The sequence below is a fragment of the Sardina pilchardus genome, chromosome 15, assembly GCF_963854185.1.
Source record: "Sardina pilchardus chromosome 15, fSarPil1.1, whole genome shotgun sequence".
NCBI classification, from domain to species: Eukaryota; Metazoa; Chordata; class Actinopteri; order Clupeiformes; family Clupeidae; genus Sardina; species Sardina pilchardus.
The window spans coordinates 27,227,066-27,249,961 of record NC_085008.1 but is presented as its reverse complement, the minus strand read 5'-3'; the positions used below and the strand labels follow the sequence as shown (position 1 = coordinate 27,249,961).

Here is a 22,896-nt window from a genome sequence, read left to right as displayed (position 1 = left end):
CAAACCCACACACACACACACACTTGCTTTCCAATCATCTGGCCGCTAGCTATAACAAACATTACATTTACATATTGATTTCAGAGTTTTAGTCAATGTAAATATGCTGTCATTACAGTAAATTTGGGCTTCTGTTAACATAAGCTTGTCCAAAGCTCCTCAGATTAAACTGCTGATTGCATAATTAATGTGGATGCTACATATTAATTCCCCAGCTTTCCTCTCTCTCTCTCTCCCCTCGCCGCGGCCACTAAGCTGTTGATTCATATGCATCCACGCAGGCCAGAGCGTTTACTCAGAACGCCACTTAACCTCGCTGGGAGAATGTGTCGCAGTCTGAAGAAAAGTGACGCCCTTGACGTTGTTGCCGTTGCTTGCATTGCGCAGAGAGAGTGCGCTGCATCAAGGTTTTCCGATAGTGAGCATCTCGAGTCCATCCCACATACACACACACACACACACACACACACACACACACACACACACACACACGCACACACGCGCGCGCAATCCCACTCAGCTGTGCCAAGGTCAGCATCGCCCATCCGGACACCAACTGAGGCCAGCTTGGGTACAGCTTGCCGTCCCATTCTCAGTGGCTCTCTGCTTCTCAGTTGTGTCCAGTAGTGTCAGTGGAATCTCCACTCCAACTCTGACCTCTTCCTGGAGAGCAGTGAGCCCCCCCCCCCCCCCCCATCTCCATCTGTGGCCGTTGGCTCTTGGCTCCATCAGGGGGTGGGAGAGAAAGTGCTCTCTGGCCCAGCTGGGTGTGTCTCTTGCTGGGTGTGTTGATCCGGTGAGCGGGAGGGAGGTTGGTTGGCGGCGGCAGGAGTGGCGGGAGTGGCTGTCCTAGCCCGAGCTTGTCCCTCTTCCTCCACCAGCCGTGCCCCTGGAGAGAGGGAGGGGAAGCCCCTCACGGCAGGGGCCAGCGTCTGACGAGTTCTTACTCGCTTCCCTGCTTGACACTAACAAATCTGTTTTTTTGTGTGTTTTTCTTTTGTCTCCCGTGTGTGTGTGTGTGTGTGTGTGTGTGTGTGTGTGTGTGTGTGTTGTCCAGCATGCTTCAAGAGTCATTAAATCAGAGCTTCCTACTGGTGATTAGCCACCGTGAGGCCCAGAGGGACTACAGCCTGAACTTCCCCGCCAGCAAAACCATCCAGGAGGTGAGGGGCCACACCCACCCATCAGCTCTGTACTCTGCTACTGCTCATCTGACTCTTCCACACACACACACACACACACACACACACACACACACACACACACACACACACTTACAAAGCACTCTTTAGCCCACACCACTGCTACTTGTGTTCATCTGACTCTCATCCACACACACACACACACACACACACACACACACACACACACACACACTTACAAAGCACTCTTTAGCCCACACCACTGCTACTTGTGTTCATCTGACTCTTATCCACACACACACACACACACACACACACACACACACACACTTACAAAGCACTCTTTAGCCCACACCACTGCTACTTGTGTTCATCTGACTCTTCTCCACACACACACACACACACACACACACACACACACACACACACACACACACACGCTTACACTCCTTAGCCCACACCACTGCTGCTTGTGTTCATCTGACTCTTCTCCACACACACACACACACACACACACACACACACACACACACACACACACACACACACACTCCAGCCTACACATGTTGTTCTCTGACTGGTGCCTTTTGTTTTATGCACATTTGCACACGCAGACATCTCTCTGAACTGTATGACGTAACATACTTACTATAGTATGAACCTCAAGCAGCAAAGATCTACTGACTGTATTTCCCAAACCTCAAACTCCAACAAGAGTAACTAAAAGAATAGAGTAGAATAGAATATGTACTTTTTTGATCCCGTGAGGGAAATTCAGTTCTCTGCATTTAACCCAATTTAACCGAATTAGTGAACACACAGCACACAGTGAACACACAGTGAGGTGAATCACACAACCCAGAGCAGTGAGCTGCCTGCCCAACCAGCGGCGCTCGGGGAGCAGTGAGGGGTTAGGTGCCTTGCTCAAGGGCACTTCAGCCATGGTGGACTGGTCGGGGATCGAACCGGCAACCCTCCGGTTACAAGCCCGGTGCGCTAACCAGTACACCACGGCTGCCCAAAAGTACAAATGCTGAAGAACTGTCAAATGATTAAAAAAAAATAATATTAATAAATCTTCTCTCTGGAGCAAACGGATTTCTATGAAAAGAAATGTAATACATTTTGACAAAATGTCAAAAAACATATTGACATTTGTTATAAATGTTGACACTATAGCAATTTATCATTGAAGCATAGGTTATTAGTGGTAACCAGCAGAGGCTGACTGATGCTTTCATACACACCCTTGATGTCGGTTACTAGGCTACAGTACACATGAGCGTTGTGAGAGCAGAGGAAGATCTCCCCCCTCCAACGTGACTGCTCAAAGTCTAAACGGCCCCAAATCTGTTTGATCTGAAGACAAATTGGCAGGCGCAGAGAAACATTTGGGCAGAAGTGCTTGTGGTGGTGCGGTGGCGAGGGGCCTGATATAGCTAGCAGGGAGCCGCGCTGCTCTACGGGAGCCCAAATTAAACACAGGATTTGAGAGCCCATGAAATATTCATTTGTGCCGGGCCTGGCACGGCGGAGGAAGAGGAGGAGGAGGAGGAGGAGGATGGGGGGGGGGGGACCCGCCACATCTTACAGTGCAGTAAGATGCACTTGTCCTATGCCTATCCTTTCTGTGCATGATGCTGAATGATGTCCTATTGTGTACATTCTGGCTACATGTATAGTATGGGGAAAATATAGCAACCCACAACAACGCATGTTATTCTGATCATCTCCATCTGACTGTTGCTGATACACATGTTTTTTTTTTGTTTTTTTTTTTCACATATTTTGGCTATTTTCATGGGCACATTACAAGTGCACACCTACCTTGTTTCTCTTCATTTTTTTGTAATTTCCTCGTACATATCATCAGCACTGCTTATCAAGCTGTACAGGAAGGTTTTTTTTTGCTACGACTACTGCTGCTGTGGTTATGAACATTATGTGGAAGTTGTTCTTTCACTGTAATCACAGGTATAGGCCACTTAACTCAAAAAGTAAACAGTCTACATGGGGATAGATAGTCCGAACTCAGTTGTGCATTAAACTTTGTGTTCTGCTCACCGCCTCCCCCCTCATGCCATCGTATCTGTGTGCGAAATCAGTCCTCTCTGAGACGGACCATTGAGTGGGCCAGCCATGTTGTGCTCAGAAGGTTTAACGAGCGCAGCAGAAATGAAAGAGGGAAGAAAAGCTCTGCAGAGCCTACAGTAAGGTGCTCCAAACTCACGGATCCTCCACCCTCGTCTACGTCCCCCAAGCCTTTGGTAACCTGCGTGGAGTCCTCTGAAATGGCTCCATCAATTATTCACAGTTGGTAGTCTGCTCCGCGATAAGTGTAACAAGCTCCCGACGGATCATCGGCACAGCTTCAGCACCACCACCACCACCACCCTCCCCAGCACCTCACCCCCCCCCCCCCCCCCCCCTCCTCCTCCTCCGGTTCACCAGCCCTTCCCCTCTTTGCCTAAGAGCCCCGATGGGGCGTCACAGTGTGCTGGTGGAGAAAACAGAAGCCTTTGAGGTCGATCCATGGCGCTCAGGCTTTGTCAGGCTGCGTGGACAAAGTGTTGAAGGTCCAACAGAAGCCTCAGTGGAGGTGAGGGCTCAACAGAGACCGCAGTCAGACAATGACCGGTGATGCACCTCAGGGCTGATCCCTAATTGGAGGAGTGGAGAAGATGGATGCTGTGTGCGTGTGTGTGTGTGAGTGTGACCGGCCTAAGGGACTGCATTGAATTGCAGCTCTGTGAAAATCTTTCATTTGAAGAAAGTGTTTGCATCTGTTGGTGACCGTATCTGTTCACAGCTCTCTCTCTCTCTCTCTTTCTCTCTTTCTCTCTCTCTCTCTCTCTCTCTCTCTCTTCTCTCTCTCTCTCTCTCTCTCTCCTCTCTCTCTCTCTCTCTCTCTCGCTCTCTCTCTCTCCTGTCACCCTCACTCACCTCTCGGTTATACTCACGCACTCACTCTTGACTCTAAAAAACCACACCATCTTAACACTAATATAAACCATCTCTGCCACATTTTCAGCTCTGCACCAGCCTGCCTGAACAATCCCCCCCACACACACACACACACACCTCTTCCTTTCTGATCTTTTCCTGATCTTACCCTCCATGTCATCATCTTTGCCGCCATGCTGTTAGCCGTTTCCCACCTTTGCTGTGCTCTGGCCTGGCCTGCTTCAGCAGCCTGTAATAGTGCTAATTGAGAGAAGATTAATCGTACCGAGGCCGATGCTCCAACGCCCCCATAACTCTCCCACAACCCCCACCCCCCCGCCCATACACACACACACACACACACACCCGCAGCTCCCCCTCCCCAGCAGATGGTTTTGATGAGCGCCCACTGTGAACCTTAAGTGTTTCTGCTGAGATCACAGAAGGCAGGTTTGGCAGCCTGTGGAGAGGAGCTTGCAGTGGTGACTGGGGAGGAGGAGGGCTGGGGCTGGGGCTGGGGCTGGGGCTGGGGCTGGGGCTGGGGCTGGGGCTGGAGCTGGGGCTGGAGCTGGGGCTGGGGCTGGAGCTGGGGCTGGAGCTTGCAGTGGTGACTGGGGAGGAGGAGGGCTGGGGCTGGGGCTGGGGCTGGAGCTGGGGCTGGAGCTTGCAGTGGTGACTGGGGAGGAGGAGGGCTGGGGCTGGCGCTGGGGCTGGGGCTGGGGGGAGTGAAGTAAAGCAAGCTTGGGCTACAGACACACAGTAGAAGGCTACTTGGGTCACAGACACACAGTAGAAGGCTGCTTGGGCCACAGACACACAGTAGAAGGCTGCTTGGGCCACAGACACACAGTAGAAGGCTACTTGGGTCACAGACACACAGTAGAAGGGGTCACAGACACACAGTAGAAGGCTGCTTGGGCCACAGACACACAGTAGAAGGCTGCTTGGGCCACAGACACACAGTAGAAGGCTACAGACACACAGTAGAAGGCTGCCTGGGCCACAGACACACAGTAGAAGGCTGCTTGGGCCACAGACACACAGTAGAAGGCTGCTTGGGCCACAGACACACAGTAGAAGGCTACAGACACACAGTAGAAGGCTGCCTGGGCCACAGACACACAGTAGAAGGCTGCTTGGGCCACAGACACACAGTAGAAGGCTGCTTGGGCCACAGACACACAGTAGAAGGCTGCTTGGGCCACAGACACACAGTAGAAGGCTACAGACACACAGTAGAAGGCTGCCTGGGCTACAGACACACAGTAGAAGGCTTAGAAGGCTGCTGGGCCACAGACACACAGTAGAAGGCTACAGACACACAGTAGAAGGCTTAGAAGGCTGCTTGGGCTACAGACACACAGTAGAAGGCTACAGACACACAGTAGAAGGCTTAGAAGGCTGCTTGGGCTACAGACACACAGTAGAAGGCTACAGACACACAGTAGAAGGCTTAGAAGGCTGCTTGGGCTACAGACACACAGTAGAAGGCTGCCTGGCCAGCGCTGGTGAACTCTTCCCTTAAACACATGAGCTTATCCTGGAGGGCATCCTGTTGTGTGTGTTCATGGGGATGTCTGTTTAGAGGCTGGGTTTATATTCTTCATACATTTGGTTAAATGGCTTGTTGTATCTGGAGTCTTTTTACATATGCATAGCATTTACACCTGTTAAGACAGTGTGTGAAGCTCATGATCTGTTATAATGTGGGCAATTAATGCCAAGATTCCTAACTCGCTGTCTATTTGTCTGAGTGTGATGTTTATTTGCATCCGACATGTTGACGTCTTCATCCAGAAACTCTTTACAGTGCTTTGACAAGCAGATGGCAAGCTTGAATTTAAGTAAGGAAAAAAAAAAAAAAAACAGCAACACCATCTTAAAGTTGCCATCTCTTGCTACCACCCACTCCCCCCTTTCTTACCCTTTTCTTACTCTTTTCTCTCCCTCTCTCTCTCTCCCTCTCTCTCTCCCTCCGTCTCCATCTCCCTGTGTCATTGTCACCCCATGGGCTGCGTATGGAAGCTGCTGTTGGCCATCTTTGTCTCAGTCGGGTCGTCTTTTGTCTTAGCTGAAGATCATCCTCAGCTTCCTGCTTGTGCATATCAATGGGGAGAAAGTCCTGTTCCCCCTTGTTTGTTTTTGCCAAAGGCTCCTGCTTTGCCTTGTGGCTCCCAGGGAACACACTACTCTTTTTCTCTTCCACCACCCATCTTTCTCTCTGCCCTCTCTTTTTTTCTCTCTCTCCCTCCTTTATGTCTCTCCCTCACTCTACCCATCTCTCTCTCTCTCTCTCTCTCTCTCTCTCCCCTCTCTCTCTCTCTCTCTCTCTCCTCTCTCTCTCTCTCTCTCTCTCTCTCTCTCTCTCTCTCTCTCTCTCTCTCTCTCTCTCTCTGCCATCATTTGGGCTCCATCTGATTGGTAGTCCCCGCTCTGAATGTGTGGGGCTGTTAAGCTGCAGAGTAAATGTTTGCCAGGAAAGTGGCGGGTAGAATAGGCGCTGGCCAATAGGGCCTGGGGCGTCCGTGACCAGACGAGCCGTCCTGGGGATTTCTTCGCCGGGCCCCAGCGCTCTTTAAACTCTGCAGCTGGAGAGATGAACGCTTAGAGGAGAGAAGGCTTGGTGGAGGGGGGGGGGGGGAGAAATAGAGAGAGAGAGAGAGAGAAAGAGAGAGTGAAAGAGACAGAAAGAGGGAGCGGTGGAAAGAGTGTGAATAAAAGGCATCTGGTGCTGGGGCGCTTGAGACTGTTTAACAGCAACCTTTTTCTCGCCACTCTTTGATTCCTCTCCAGCCAGGGATTACCAGTACTTGGCATTTAGAAAGATTGGATCATTAGTTAGTGTGTGTGTCTGTGTCTCTGTGTGTGTGTCTGTGTCTCTGTGTGTGTGTGTGTCTGTGTGTGTGAGTCGTTGACGTCAATGTAATAGAATATCCTCGTCAGTGTCAAACATGTAAACTTTGCCGTATTCGTTAAACACACAGATTTAAAAATGGTTCATTTTATGAGTCATGGTCATCACGTTGTCTGTGGACATGATGACGCAGGTCCAAATGTCACGTAGTATTTTAATTTGTGTCCTTCGGAGACCGGCGTAATAATCCGTTTAGAGTTCCTTTCCTCGGGTGCTCTTGTGTGGGCTCTCCACAGCCCTGTTGCCATGCCATGAACTACAGTTAGTTAGTATAGTATACTCACTTGCTAGCTGTATAGTTGCTCTATAAGGAGTACTTGCTTGGTTGTTGTTGTGTGTTGTGGGGGTCAGGTAGGGGGGGTAGCATTAAGAGTCCTCTGCTATGTCCTGGTTTCTCTAGGCGTTGTAATTCCGTGATTAGCTGAGAGGTGGCAGCACGAAACTCCTCTCCCAGTGGCTGTGTGTCTGGCTGTCAGAACTAACTAAACTGCATACCTTGGAGCCAGCCTTCCTCCTGACTGAAACCATATATCGATAGGTTTACTCTCCAGCCTCTGGTCGTTTCATCTCCATGTGTGCTGAACACTCTGTTGGATTTGAAATACAGTGAAGCATCTGCATCTGTTTTTCATACATGGCTCTTCACACACTATGTGTGTTGTGACTGGAAATTCAAGCGTAAATGTGAGCATGTCCCAATAGGAAGGCAAAATAAACAGAAAAAGCCCTGGCTGGCTTAGGAGATGTCATTATCTCATAGATTGCAGTATAGTATAATAAATAATGTCTTTGAAGTATTACATTTCAGCAACTGAGGGCAGTGCATCCATCCACATGAGCTTGGGTTGTGACATTTAAAATCAAATGCCAGTGGAACCAGGATTTAATAGAGATGAGCCCCCCCCCCCCCCCTTTTTTTTTTTCCCTCCTCACTGACAATTGAAGGCAGAGCAAAATCAAATTGCATCACGTGGTCCAGGTAATCTTCCAGGACATGTTACAAATGTCATCCATTCAAAATGGCTTGGTTATCATTCATGGCAAAGCCCTGCAGTTCAGCATCCAGCGGTATCGTTTAGAATCTCATGTGCATGGATGCAGATAGTCTGACTGAGCTGAAAAGCCCTGTGAAGTGATCATTGTTCAGCTAGTAGCGATGAGCCTTGTGTGGAGGGCCCTTGATTAGTGAGTGTGGGTAGAAGTGAGGTTAAATCCTCATGGAGAGGACATCTCTGGGCTTTTACGGAAATGCTCCCTCTCTCAGACTCTCAGACTTAATTCTGTCTGAGTGTTAGACTAGTTTGTGGCTCACTTGTGAAGTCCATTTTCTGACACAAAGTTGATCGGAAGAGCAGCTGCGTGATGGCACAGGTTTTATGTTGTATGTATGTTTTTATTGATTATACATATATTTATTTTTATTTGAATTCATTTGAATGCCAAAAAAGGAAAATACAAGAAATGATTGCCAGATAAGAATGCATCTTGTCATGTCAGGGTATCTGCTTAGATTGAGAATATATTCTTAGACTTGAAACTTTAATTAAGGCTGCCCATCACAGAAAGAATGAGGAGATGATTGGTCTAGGAGAGGAACACAGATGCGTCTGAGCAGGTCTGAAGTCTCTGTGAGATTACTGGACTCCATCCCATAATACAAGGGCAGAATATGATGACCCAGCAACTCTGTCAGATCACAGAAGCTCATTATAGTCAGACAAGACAGCAAATCAACAGAAAACTCAAGGTTCAGTATGCAGATGATAAATACTATCAGACTTGAAACCTTGAACATTTTAACATATTACTTACGCAGTTTCTTTTTTGCAACAGGCTGTTGTAGATATCAGAGCTGAATAAGCAACCTATTTTTCAAATCTGTTGTCTCAAATGTTGCTGTTGTTGGTATTAACAAGCATAGTGAAAAAAAGAGAACAGTGTGAGATTCAGGTTTTGCACTGTTGAAAGTGTGCTTGAGAACTGTGCTCGTCTCTGTGCTGGATTGGCAGAAAAAAAATGGCACTCATAACGGCAGAGATTTGGGGTAGAGAGGGTAAATAGTGTGTGTGGGTGGGTGTTTGGGGGGGGCATGCAGCTCTGGAGCAGCAAATGCTGCAGCCGGGACCTCCACATTGGCATTAGTTTCTTCTTTCTCCAGGGCTGCCTTGACCTTTGACCTCCGGCGCTTCATTACAGCCAGGCGCGGGTGTTTATGGCCGCCTGGCGGTCAGGGCTCTCCGGCGAAATCCCTGTAGCCCTCTGGTCAAACACAGATATTACACTCTGCAATAACACCGGCCACCCCGACTGACCTCGTCCCACTTCATAAAGGGTGCCACAGACTGCGTGTGCGTGTGTGTGTGTGCGTGTGTGTGTGTGTGTGTGTGTGTGTGTGTGTGTGTGTGTGTGTGTGTGTGTGTGTGTGTGTGTGTGTGTGTGTGTGTGTGTGTGTGTGTGTGTGTGTGTGTGGGGCCAGTGTCCTTTACCGCTGAGGGAAAGAGAGTCTGGTAGAAACGCAAAGAGGGAGATAGAGCGGTGTATACACAGACGTGTGTGTGTGTGTACACACACACCCACACCCACACACGCACACACTCTCCGCCAAAAAGAGAAAAAGTCTGGTAGTCTTAGGTGAAGTTTAATCTTACTCGTCCAGCTGCTCTTTATATGTCTCCATAAAACCATAGAGCCATCCATCTTACCTTGCAATGCCAAATCGCCAATAGTCACATTTAGAGCCTTGGTCGTATTTATAATCCATGAAATAAATGTAGGCCTACGGTTGATGCGTGAAATGTGAAGTCCATATCGTTAATACATGTCCGTACAGCGTTGTGCGATGAGACGGTTAAAAATGCGTATGTAGGGGTGGGTGAGATGGGGGTAAGCAAAAACATTGGAAATATGAACATTGTTTTTTATGTCATTCGACTGTCCCATTGTGGATGTTTTTATTTAATTTTATTTTTATTATTTTAGTTTTATTATTTAATGCTCAATAAAAAATACAAACTATGTTTGTAACATAGTTAACATTATGTAAGTTTTGAATGACTGAACATCCTGAAAGGCTCCTGTCTCGGCCCTCGCTGCATCGCTCGCCTCTTTCTTAATGCTCCACTTCCTCTGTTATCACTGGCGCTCCACGACCCCCCTCGTTTCTGCCTCTGTGGACACGAGCCCTCCGTCTGGCTGAGGATGCGTTGGGCCCGGCCTGCCCTGCCCTGGCCTACCCTACCCCACCCTGGCCTACCCTACCCCACCCTGCTCCGTCCGTGCAAGAAGAAGGGAGAGCGAGAGCGGTGTGAGGATTTACGGGCTGTGTGTGTGAGCAGGGGCTTTCGACAAACAATGGAGAGCCGTTTGCTCTGCTTCTGTAACCGCCCCCGCAGGGGTGGAGAGGCATTCTGCGGGGGTAATGTGGCTCAAGTCCCCCCCCTTTCGGACCCCGGCCCCTGGCTCAGCCGCCGCGCGCCCCGCTTTGATCACCCCCGTCGGGCGCACATCAGCCTGGCGTTGGGCTTTAAACCAACAGGCGCGGGCAGGGGGCAGGCCGGGCCGAAGGTTCTGGCTGCTAACTGTTTAAAAGCGCCCAGTGTTATCAAGTGCAGATACACGGCCCCTGAAAGGCCCAAGAGAAATACTGTCCATTTCAGGGCGCAGAGCGTGGGGCTGTTGTCACTGGGCATTAGCTGCGGCATCTGCGGAATGCAAACAGAGCGAGGGGAATTGCAGTCCGTCTGCACGGCCTTCCAGGGCCTTGACGTCCTGGTCTCCATGACGCTGGCCATTTTGATACAGGGGGGGGGGGGTGTAGGGGGGTGAGATGCTGGATGGAAATTCGTACTGACAAGGGAATCTGATACAAATAAAGTGTTTCATAACCTCCGTCGTCTGTACCTCTGGCATAACCACGCTCTGTCTCACTTAAAAAAATCTGTATGAGAGTTTTAGCAAGTGATCATGATTGTGTTCAGCGGTTCAGTGTTATTTTCCTCTCTGTGCTAATGTGGCGGTCATTCTTTCCTGCAGGTGAAAAGGAACATCTCAGACCTGACAAATATCCCCGTGCGACACCAACAGTGGGACGGGTGGCCAGCCTCGGCAACCGACGACTCGGTAAGCATCCCCCTCTAACCCTATAGCCTTTAGGGGGCTCGGCGTGTTTGTTTTTCCCCCGAAAATCAGGCAAAATCCCTCCATTTGGCTGCCTCCGTGGTGGTTTTAGATGAAGGGATTTGAGACGGTGAAAAGATTGTGAGGGGGCCATGCACCATGCTGTAATTGTCATTCTTGCTGAAGGGCTGCTTTAGTATAAACAGAATCGTTCAGTACTATCAACTGTGTATTCAGACATGTGGTTTGGAAGACCAGAGATCCCATGAGCTTAAAGGCAGGGTTTTTTTTTGTGGGAAATACCTTCTCTGCTCAGTGCTGGAAAGACGTTGGGATTTGAAAAAGATTAATTTCCTCTGTTTATGCGTTTGCTCTGGTTATTGTAGAAGCTTCTGGAAAACTGCCACGACTTTCTAATAATGTGCTTGAGTATTCATCATCTTGATGTCATAATCTCATGTCATTGTTGACTACGTGCCTTTTCTATTACTAATGAATTATTCAAACATCTCAAAAATAGCCTTGCTCTCCCCTGCTACGTATCCATATGGGTATGAAACTATTAAGACATCACCAATACTGAAACCATCTGTCAAATGCAAGATTAAACCCAGGGTTAGTTAAACCTAATTAAGATGTCGGAGCGAGTCCCCTCCCCTTGTCCTCTGTGTGTGGACACTAAAGATCAACCCCAATGCCTTGTCTCTGACCTCTCCCGCCCTGGTCTTAGTCCACCGCCTTTCAGGGAAACAAGAGTGACTGTGATCAGAGGAGGTCCTCGTACTGATCCCTGTGGAACTTCCCCCATCCCCCAACCTCCCCCCACTCTCCCTGTTACCAATCTTCACACCCAAAGTGAAGATGTTCCCATGCTGGTTGTGTGGCTACTTGACTCACAAGTAAACGATTGTGATGTCTTGTGATGTCTTACTTAAGATACTATAATGTAGGTTTGTATGTTGATTACTGATATCAAGCATATGGCCATCAGCCAATCGATCTAGAAAAGTGGCTTCTAAACCCATCTACAGGGAGCCATGTTTTGTGAAAAGGCCTCCTCTACTCTGTAGGCAAACATTATATATTTTTTGCACATTCTTTGTCACAAATAGGGCAAATGTACTACAAACGGTAACTGCTTTTCACTTATTTTGTTTTTGATACAGTTCTTAAAGTACTTCTGGCTCTAGATTCAGTGGCTCACTTGTTGCTAAAACCACATCAGACCCGAGGATCTTATTGTCCCACCTGCCTCTACCCACAAACTGCCCTCTTGCAGTGTCCACAATACCACATCCCAGAGCCCAACCCTGTAATCGTGGGGTGATGTTCATGAATGCATCTGAAGCCACAGCAAAGCTGTTCAGCTGGTCCACACCTGTACTCTTCGCCCAGGTGTGTGGTCGAATCTGGACACACGCTGGTCCTCTTAAATCCCTCTGCCACCTCCTGCCTGAGGAAGATATATTAAAAACATTGGCTTTAATAATGGCCCCGCTTTGGAGACGGCATCTTTTATATATATATTTATATATATATATTCATTGAAATATCCCCCCCACTAGCTTTAGATAGAAAAGCCCTTTTCTCACCAGCCAGACTGTTGAAGTCGCATATCTCATTAACCCTGCCTGCCCCTCTGGGATTTGTACCAATAAACATGACAGGCAGGGCTTAGAATTACATTTTCCAGGAGTCCAAATAAGTGCCTTCTTCTCCCCTCTCTCCAGTCATTATCCTGCCTCCTCTCAGTCGGTGCCCCCTCACATCCACTTAATACGTGAGGAGCGGGCGTGCGGGCGAAGGAGAAAGACCTGCTCCGTCCTCTCATTTCCCATTCTAATGCCTTAACAGTTAGTCAATATGGGCAGCCATTTTATTCAAAGCAAACAAGTTTATGTATTGCTAGTGAGGTCATAAACGAAAGGGAGAATGTTGAATAAAAAAGCCTCTAGTGCCTCAGCTGCATCCTGATGGAGGGTGCTTGGCTGTGATGCATTAAAAATCTTATATTGTGGGTGTGCTGATATTAGAGGTTTCGCAACGGATTTAAGTGATGGATTTTCTGGTTGCATCACAACAAGCTTAGGTCACAAACTAAGGATAAAGCAATTTTAAAGTGTGGTTGGTTGAGGTCGAAGGTCAAACGCTCTGTTATTCTGGAAATACTTTTTATTGATCAAAGGCTCACTCACTCTCTCATGTGAATGTACAGTGTATGAGAGTGTGGTAAGGTTTGCCGACTGCATCAAACCAATTGCAATTGCATTTTCTCAATCCCAAGATAACATGAGCTTCATTCCTTGGAGATGGATGATGTAAGATGACATGTGAAATGGAAGAGGTGATCATGTTGTTTAAGAGTTATTTCGTCATTCTGAAGAAGAACATGTACAAATTAAAAATAGATGTGGTGCTTTTGTAGCCTGATGTAAGTGTATGTTGATTTAATTGTGGTTGAGTAGGCTGCAGGAGTTCAGTGTTGATGTTAAGCCTTCCTCTTTATCAGTCAGAACGGTTAAACAGGTGGAGAGGCTGCCTATGGCATTAGATGACTAACGGGCAGCCGCCTTAAACTCTCCGCTTCCGTTCAGACGCTTCAGCTGCACAGCTCACTGCCTCTCAGCCCCCCACTCCCGAGTGTGTACACGCGCGCACACACACACACACACACACACACTCATGCACCTGGCAGGCTGGCTTGTGCTTTTGATTGACGGCTCCGAAAGTACCTGTGGGAGTGATTGACAGGCGCTGGAACATCCTTATTAAAGTCTCTGGTTTTCGCCGGCGTAATTGCTGACATTTATTCAGTGTTTCATGGTGTTTGCTAATGTATTAAAGACGCGCCTGGCGAGGCCCGGGGAGGCGTGGCTCGCGCGTTTACCTCGCCTCCTATGGATCAGCGCCGCCGCCGCCACCGCCACCGCCGCCAGAGGACCCGTGCCGGCTTATTTTGGAGGGGGGGTGGGGGTGGGGGTGGGGGTGGTTCTTGCCGGTTGCCGTGGCAACCAGGCTCAGCACTAAGCCCCGACAGAGCCCCGGAGTGATTGCCGTTGTCAGGTGACATTCTGCCGGGGAGCCGGCCGCAGCCCATGTGCTGAGGAGCTGAGCAGGGCCTTGACTTCCCCCCTCCTCTGCTCCCACTCACATTCACCACCACCATCACCACCACCGCCGCCGTGAACCGCAAGCTTTTATTGCCCACAACCGCTGAGCTCGTTGTGTGTTGAAACATTTTGAAAAGTGCCTTAATTAAAAAAATGCCTTTAAAAAATATTACTCACGGAGTTCAATTTTAATGTGAAAGCCATCATGATTTTCACTTGCATAACACAAAGTAGTACTTCAATAACGGTATTAGATGATTCAATTGTGGCGTTTGAGAAAATTCAAGTTCAGGTGGGATGAGATTGAATCCCATTTTGTATTTGTTTTTTATTATTATTATTATTTTTATTTTTCTCATTTTAACTGAATTGTATTTTCTCATTCCCAACGTGTACTTTCAAAGTGACGTTCCACCCTCATTTTTTATCTCATCAATGCAAGCATGGGTGTTCGCTTGCTTGAGCATATATGCTTTTGCAGAGCTCTGTGATTGTAATCAGGAATGACATATTTGCAGCTAGAGAGAAGAGTGAAAAAAAAAACTCAAAGGAGGGCCAACAGGTGTTTAGGGTGCGGCGTCTTTTCTCTCTTTTTTCTCTTTCTTTTTTCTTTCTTTCTTTCTTTCTTTCTTTCTTTCTTCTTTTCCCTCTTGTCTCTTTATATGTTCCCCCTGTTTCTCAGGCTCTGTTGTCCCCTCTGTGTGTGTGTGTGTGTGTGTGTGTGTGTGTGTGTGTGTGTGTGTGTGTGTGCACGCATCAAAGAGGGGAGCACCAAGGTGCTGCTGGGGCAGTGGGGCTGCTGTGGCTGCCATCCGTGCAGCTGTCAGCGGTAATTATCTCACCCTCCCCGAGCCACAGACCTAATCCAAACACCGCCAGAGACAAAACACAGAGAGGGAGAGAGAAGAAAACGAAACAGAGAATGAGATTCAGAGAGAGAGAGAGAGAGAGAGAGAGATAGAGAGAAAGGCTGGCAGTGATAGAAAGAAGAAAAAGAAAGAGATAGAATGCCTTTTTTCTCTTTTACCAAGGCATCCAATGGCAGCTCCTGAATGCAAGTGTTAATTAAAAGAATCCATAGGAGAGAGGATCTGCTTGTTTGTGAGATGCTGAGGAGGGGTGTGTGTGTGTGTGTGTGTGTGTGTGTGTGTGTGAGTGAGAGAGAGAGTGAGAGAGAGAGTGTGTGTGAGAGGATTGACCTCTTCTCCCTTGTACCCCGAGGCACTCGGTGTCCTGGTTGAGGCAGACTGTTCTCCTCTCTCGCGCCTGTCAGGGAGGAGGAGGAGGAGGAGGAGATGCTGAAGAACCAGAAGAAGGGAGCGGAGGTCAAAACGCGGCAGAGGCACTGAACTTTGTATTTCTCCAGCTCCTTTTGCGTCCTAATCCCTGCCCTTCCCTGCACACCCCCCCCCCCCCCCCCCACTCCTGGTCCCTTTGAGACAGAAAGTGATGAACTTTTATTTTCACACTTACTGGAGTGCTCAAGGAAAAGCCCCGTATTGTCAGTGGGGTTACGGATGGGCGGGGGGGGGGGGGGGTAAAGGAGGCGGATTGTGAAGATTCTCACGTTTGATTGCCACTCTGTTGGAAAGGGTGATGAGGAGAAAGGCGCTGCAGAATTCCCTCACACGGCCCACCACAACCTCTGCTCTTGCCTGCGGCTAAGTAAACTCCAGCAGCCACTACTCTGATGAGGAGCGCCCCTTAAGTGGCAATTAGACCCTCTTTGGTAAATCTCTCCCTAGATGCGGCCATTGTTGCTCAGAGCGCAGTGCCACGTACAGCAGAGAGTCGTGGAGACACCTCGGGCAAAATTTGCTGAAATTGTGTAGAGTTTTTTTTTTTTTTTCTTCTTCTCGTTTTTTAATTGTGCGTATAGAAGAAATTGATTTCTTTGGTGTCAGTTCCCTTAGTCTTATTGATACATGTGATTTAGATTACGGTTCTTAGACCTTAGTTGCCTCTGGATATGTAGGGGTTGTTAATTGGCCAAACATATGAAATAAAAACACCTGTCACTGTCCAATAAAAGCTCCTTTTCTCCTTGTCTGTAAAACATGCAGGGATACTTTAGCCTTGTTTTGGGTCAATTGCTTTAGCAGATTTTGGCCGCGAGGAACAATGTGAAGCAATTGGGCTGAGTGTTCTCCCTTGGTGTTCCTGTGCTCTTCAGACCTCCCCTCCACTGCACATGAAGGCCTCCCCTCACTGCACTGTCTGTCCAGCAAAGCAGGCTTGCTTTTAATTAGCCCTGAAAGACAGGAGAAATACTATCAGTCATCTCCATTAGTGTGGGCCTGGACACGGCAGACACAGGCCTGTGAAGGAGGCCCGCGGTAAGTCGGACACAGAGACACAAGTATGACCTCAGTGTTCGACCCCTGTTTCCATCGACTCATCTCTCTGTTGTGGCTACAAAACCTCAACTTATTTCCTCTTTTTATTTGCCTGCTTTGTTGTGTTGCTGCTTGACTTTGATGGCCCAGATGTCATTCGGAAGGGTCTTTTCCTTTTAGTCGTATTTGAAAAGCTGAAGATAACCTCCCCTTTGCCAGAGATGTAACTCTTCGCGGTCAAGCGACCCTCAAGTGTGTGAAGTGTCGCTTAAGGAGATGTGGGAAAAAACTGCAGCGGTCAATCGGCTTTTCAAGCTCAGTCACCATGCCCTGTAATTGGGTCCTCATTCAGCAATTACCAGCTGGCTTTTGTTTAGCTGCATTGTTTCCCCCGTGGATGACCACTGGATGTCAAGAGCTTTATCCTCCCATCCACACAGGTGTCAGTCATGCCGTCAGCTCTCCTCTCCACTGGCCTGAGGACTCTCCTGTGCTTTACTATATATATATATATATTTATCTCCCTCAACAATGGAATTCTCTTTCCTGATTGGCTGATGGGGTGGCCATTAACTTCGTATAACCTGCTACCTTTGAAGTAGTTCCCGTATCACACTTGAATATTAATTCGCCAAACTCGTTGCGAAGTTTAAATGAACTGTCAGGTTGCATCCAAGCTGAAATACAGACGTGCAGGACCATAGTAACATTGTAGCATATGACGGAGGTGGATTGTAGCTAGTTGGATGCCATGTAGGCTATAAAAGTAGCGATCTTTCAAAGTTAAAGTTAATCAGAATCCTGGGATATGCCCGCTTGACAACGGGAGAGATAGAACCATAGGGATAGAACTAACGACTGGCTTTTGGCCGTAGCAACCAGCCATTTAGAACTAACGACTGGCTTTTGGCCATAGCAACCATCCATTTAGAACTAGTAACGGCAGTTTTGTCCTGCAAGTAGAAAGTTGATATGTGGCGGAAAGTAGTCCCACAGTCAAGACAGTTTTAGCAATGTTTACGGACGCAACGGTGGAATAAAACTATGTTCTAAATATACAGGTTATGAATACAAACGGGAGATAAGCGGGATAACGGCCTTCGAGGTCGACCGGTTCGATGGAAATAATGGCACGGCGGAGGTAACTCCGTCTCCGTGCTTCGCACGTCGCCGGAGTTCTAGACCTCCACCTAGCCATTATTTCCATCGAACCGGTCACCTCGTCGGCCGTTATCCCTTACATATATACAGTAATTTCCCGCATATAAGCCGCTTTGTGTATTAGCCGCAGGACAGTGTTTTATGCAAGTTAAAAGAAACCAAACCATATTAACACCATAATAACTGCCCCCCCTGTATTAGCCTCATAGCTGGAGATATTTAGCAAAATCAATGTATTAAGCCACGGCTAATAGTCGGGAAATTACGGGTACATACTGTACGTGTGATTTAAAGGTGTTTGATTAATACGAGGCGCAACTGACTACAGCGCTCATACCATGTTGTGGGTCCAAGTGCCCACGGGGACCCTGGTTTCAAAGCCAACCTTCGGCCATTTCCTGATCTCTCTCTATCACTTACTGTACTTCCTCCTGTCACTCTTCACTGTCCAATCCAAATGAAGGCAGAAAGCTGCCTTTGCCTGATTTAATAATCCAATGTATTATCCGCACAGTTCGGCGAAATTGTCCCCTCCTGTCTCTAGCGGCCCATCTGATGTATGCGTTCAAAAAAAACCTTGAGTGTAAGCGCAAGGTACGATATCGTTCAGGCATAACGGTGTCTGCATCAAAGACCCAGGGAGCAATAGTGTAAAGGGTTGGTTGCCCCGCCAGCACACACACACACACACACCCTCCCAGGGCCTTTGCTTAGAGCTCATTGTATATAACCTGGCTCTTGCTTTGAAAATAGCTGTAGGTCCTGACATGGCTTTAAAACATAATCAGCGTACTTTACTTTACGATGCCCCCTCTCTGATATGACCCTGACATTTCCTCACGAACAAACACATCGCACTCCTCCTTCTCTCTTCTCTCCTCTTTTTCTCCATGGCTGTCTTTCTTTCTTCCTCTCTCTCTCTCTCTCTCTCTCTCTCTCTCTTTCTTTCTTTCTTTCTTTCTTTCTTTCTTTCTTTCTTTCTTTCTTTCTTTCTTCTCTCTCTCTCTCTCTCTCTCTCTCTCTCTCTCTCTCTCTCTCTCTTTCTCTCTCTCTCCCTCTCCCATCTCTTCTTCTCTCTGTGGCCTGGCCCAAGGGGAGGCCGTGTGGGGCCGCCTGTATTTAATGAGTCCCTCCAGTGCTCGTAGCCGCTGACATTTCCGCACTCGGTGTGAGAGTTAATGAGAGTGCTGGCCTTCCTTCCCTTTCCACCGCTGAGTGGAAGCGGGAGTGCCTTCTCTGAGCTCCCCTCGGTCTCACACACACACACACACACACACAAACACACAGGGCTGTGTGTCTCCCTGTGTGTGTTTGCCCTGAATTGAAGTTCTTAGTGTTTTTTTCCAAAGGTGTTTTGGGGTCTGTGTAACTGAACACAAGCATGTGCTTCCTTTTATTATTATTTTTTTTACTCCAGAGACTGTTGAGTTTCCTGTACTCCTGAGAAGCAGAGAAGTATGTAGATACAGTCAATACGTTTCTGAGTGGGTGGGAAGACCTCTATACGTGTGCCTAAAGCGTTTCTGTGTGTGTGTGTGTGTGTGTGTGTGTGTGTGTGTGTGTGTTCTGTGCAATTTCTCCAGATGACGCTCGCTGCCTCAGGGATCAGTTACCCCTGTCACCACCTGAGTGTGTGCCGACGCTCGTCCCCCGCCGTTCCCGCTGAGCAAGCTGAAGAAATACCCGGCCCGAGTCCTGTCCCACTCTCAACGGTACCACCTCTACACCCACACCCACCTCTACACTAGAGTTTAGATTCTGTACCCGGCCCGAGTCCTGTCCCACTCTCCACGGTACCACATCAACACCTACACCCACCTCTACCAGTTTAGATTCTCCGTCCAAGCCCAAGTCCGACCCTGACGATATTTCTTGCCACTATCCAGGCCAGCAAAAAACACACCCATTATTCTCTGTTACATTGCTCCGCGATTATTAGTTGCAGCGAGATGAGACCTTTAATGCACAGATGAGCAGAAGATGGGCTTTCCAACGAGACTAGGCGCTTGTCTGTATGATGAAGTATAAAAATGTGCATCATATTTACAGTCTAAACTGCTCTGCATTCACCTGCACATCCATTACTCTGAATTACTCGCCAACTGTGATCGCACTGATATGGCATGCACGTCAGATGAAAGAGGAGACACAGAGATATCCATTGATGCCAAAACACCCTTCTAGGTTATAAAATAGACGAAGTGACCTCAAAATAATAACACCTACACTACACCTACTACACCCACTTCTACACCTACGCCCTCTTCTGCACCCAGCTCTACAGCTACACCCATTTCTACACTCATCACTGCTCCCACCACTACACCATTACTACACCTACACCATTACTACACCTACACCCACTTCTACACTAACCACTACACCTACACCCACCACTATACCTACACCCACTTCTATACCTACCACTACACCTACACCCACCTCTATACCTACCACTACACCCACTACTGCACCTACACCCACCACTAAACCTACACCCACCTCTACACCTACACCCACCTCTACACCTACCACTACACCTACACCTACACCCACCTCTACACCTACACCCACCTCTACACCCACCACTGCACCTACACCTGCCACTACACCTACACCCACCACCACTATATCCACCACTACACCTACACCCACCTCCACACCTACCTCAATTATTTGGTCTATCTGCCAACCTTTCTCACAGTCTGTCCATTTAACCAGCAGCAGTGCTCAGATATCCACATGGTCAGTGACAGCGAGGGGGACGACTTCGAGGATGCGCCAGAGTTCGGTGTCGACGAGTCAGAGATCTTCAACATGGGCAGCAGCACAGGGTGCCGGAAGTCGCCTATGAGTGAGTGCCAGAACACACACACACACACACAGACACACACACACACACTCATACTCACACCCACTCAAAATAAGAATATTTTCACTGTAGTCACCACCCCCGACTTTGTAACTGTGAATTCTTCAAGGCCATGGATTGTAAGAGTTTTTATGTGAAATGCATTGTGCAATGTGTAGTGTTTGATGCGTGGTGTGTGTGTGTGTGTTCTCAGTGCCAGACAACAGTGAGAATGAGGGCGATGCCTTACTGCACTTTACTGCCGAGTTTTCCACAAGGTGAGCTGTTTCCCCAGGTTCAGGGTTGGGGTCAAATCATGGGCTCTTTTTCAGAGCACACATAGAAGTAAACAGAAGTCTTGGCATACATACCGTAGTTTCCATGTCAGTTGTCATTTGAAATTTGTTGTAGGTATGGTCTACAAAAAAGCATTTCCCCCCCCACCCCCCCTCTCTCCCTCTCTCCCTCTCTCCCTCTCTCCCTCTCTCCCTCTCTCTCAGATACGGAGATTGCCATCCAGTCTTCTTCATCGGCTCTTTGGAAGCATCTTCTCAAGAGGCCTTCTACGGCAAAGCCAGAGATGTACGTAACAGTTTCCACACACAACTCAAAGTGTCCTAGAAAACTGATCCGTCCGAATGCTGCTTCTGAAACACTGTTTAGTCACAGTATTACTTTTTCCCCGTTTCATTTCTTTGCAAACGCCTTAAAAGTTTAGAGATGTGTACACGGCCGCATATTTTGCCGATTTCCTCGCGAAGCCTGCGCCGCTAAACCTTAAAACCTTGTCAGATTTCCAGTCTCCGCCGCCACGGACGCCTCTTAGACAGCTGAAGCTTTATTTTTAGCGTCTTTCGGGTGATTTTTTTTTTTCCCCCCCCTGTGCGAGCGGCGGGCAGCCCTCACTCCCCGAGCCTTGTATCAACTGACAGCTTGTGTGGATTAGTGTCTTATTAGAATAGGAAGATGCAGGCAAGATGTTTGGGGGGTTTCGGACCATGAGGCGCGGCAGGGGCTGGCCCCTCGCCTGTCTCCCAGCTCTGCGCGGCTCTGCGCGGCTCTCCCCCCTCTAAGCCCACGCAATATGGCCTCTCTTCCCCTGTCCTCCGGGCCGCCATGGCGGCAGCGTCCACCGAGAGGAGAGCAGAGCAGAGCAGAGCAGAGCAGAGCAGAGCAGAGCAGAGCAGGATGAGAGGATGACAGAAGACTCTACCCACAGAACCGCTCTCTTTCTCTCGGTTCTCCTCTCTTTGTCTCTCACTTTCTTTTGCACTATCATTCTATATTTATCTCTCTCTCGCTGTTTGTTTGTATCTCCTTCTTTTCTTTTTCCTGTCTCTTTCTGTTTCTTCCTCTTTTTTTCTCTCTTGTCTCTGTGTATTTCTTTCTTTACCTGTCTTCATTTCTGTCTCGGCATCTTTATTTTTCTATTTTCTATCCATCTTCATCTCTCTATCTCTCCTCCTCTCCTCCTCTTCTCTCACTTCCTACTGTTCCGTTACACATTCTCTTTCTCTCCATCTCTCTCTTGCCCCCCCCCGGGTGGCGTTCTCTTCCGAGTGGGTGATTTGGGGGATAACTCCCCCCCCCCCCCCCCCCCTCACTTGTCCTCCCCCTGCGCCCTTCACATGCTGAAGAGCCACTCCAACATTAGCCCCGAGCTCCTCTCCTCCCTGCGTGGAGAAATGGCCCTAAATCTCTCCCTGTTGTCCTCTCAACTGCCGACTCATTAAGTGGATATTGCACCGCGGACGATTTATGGAGGGTATGGGTGGCTTGGAGCTTGTGTGTGTGTGTGTGTGTGTGTGTGTGTGTGTGAGTGTGTTTGCGTCTCCCCCCCTCCAAAGGCTAGCAGGGGCTAATCACTAAGTAAAACACTACATGTGATGAAGTGTTTCTGGAGTGGGGCTTGCGCTGCGGAGATTGGAGATGCGGCAGAATCCTGCCTTAATGAAAAAAACGCCGGGCCCTTGAGCTCCTCCAGAGGGGATCAGCTAAAGGCCCTGCAGACAGGCCACCCAGCGCTGCCAGGACACACACACACACACACACACACACACACACACACACACACACACACACACACACACACACACACACACTCCCCCACTCCCCCGCGTATCCAGCTCACCCCCCTGTCCCTCCAAATCCTCCTAATGTGCGGTTAATCACAATAACCCCGCGTGAGGATTCAGCGCTGACACCCATCAAAATTCATGGCCGTGGCCGCCGATGGCCTTTTCATGTCGGGTGGGCTCCGACGGAGCGGGGCTCCCGCCGAGACGCCGCTCCCCAGCGCGAGGGACCCTCCGCTCGGGGAGCA

General features: G+C 48.6%; 1 protein-coding gene across 2 annotated transcripts in view; it reads left to right on the top strand.

Moving 5' to 3' along the window:
- The window catches only part of faf1 (Fas (TNFRSF6) associated factor 1), an 85,583-nt gene that overhangs the window by 30,037 nt on the left and 32,650 nt on the right, over positions 1-22,896 (top strand). The window contains exons 7-12 of one of the 2 annotated variants that reach the window (XM_062555663.1): positions 1,058-1,163; positions 11,032-11,118; positions 19,306-19,434; positions 20,447-20,576; positions 20,788-20,851; positions 21,074-21,155. In XM_062555663.1, coding sequence (XP_062411647.1) covers positions 1,058-1,163; positions 11,032-11,118; positions 19,306-19,434; positions 20,447-20,576; positions 20,788-20,851; positions 21,074-21,155 — 598 coding nt within the window. Of the gene's footprint in view, positions 1-1,057; positions 1,164-11,031; positions 11,119-19,305; positions 19,435-20,443; positions 20,577-20,787; positions 20,852-21,073; positions 21,156-22,896 lie in introns of both variants that reach the window. The other variant, XM_062555662.1, reaches the window with a different exon arrangement.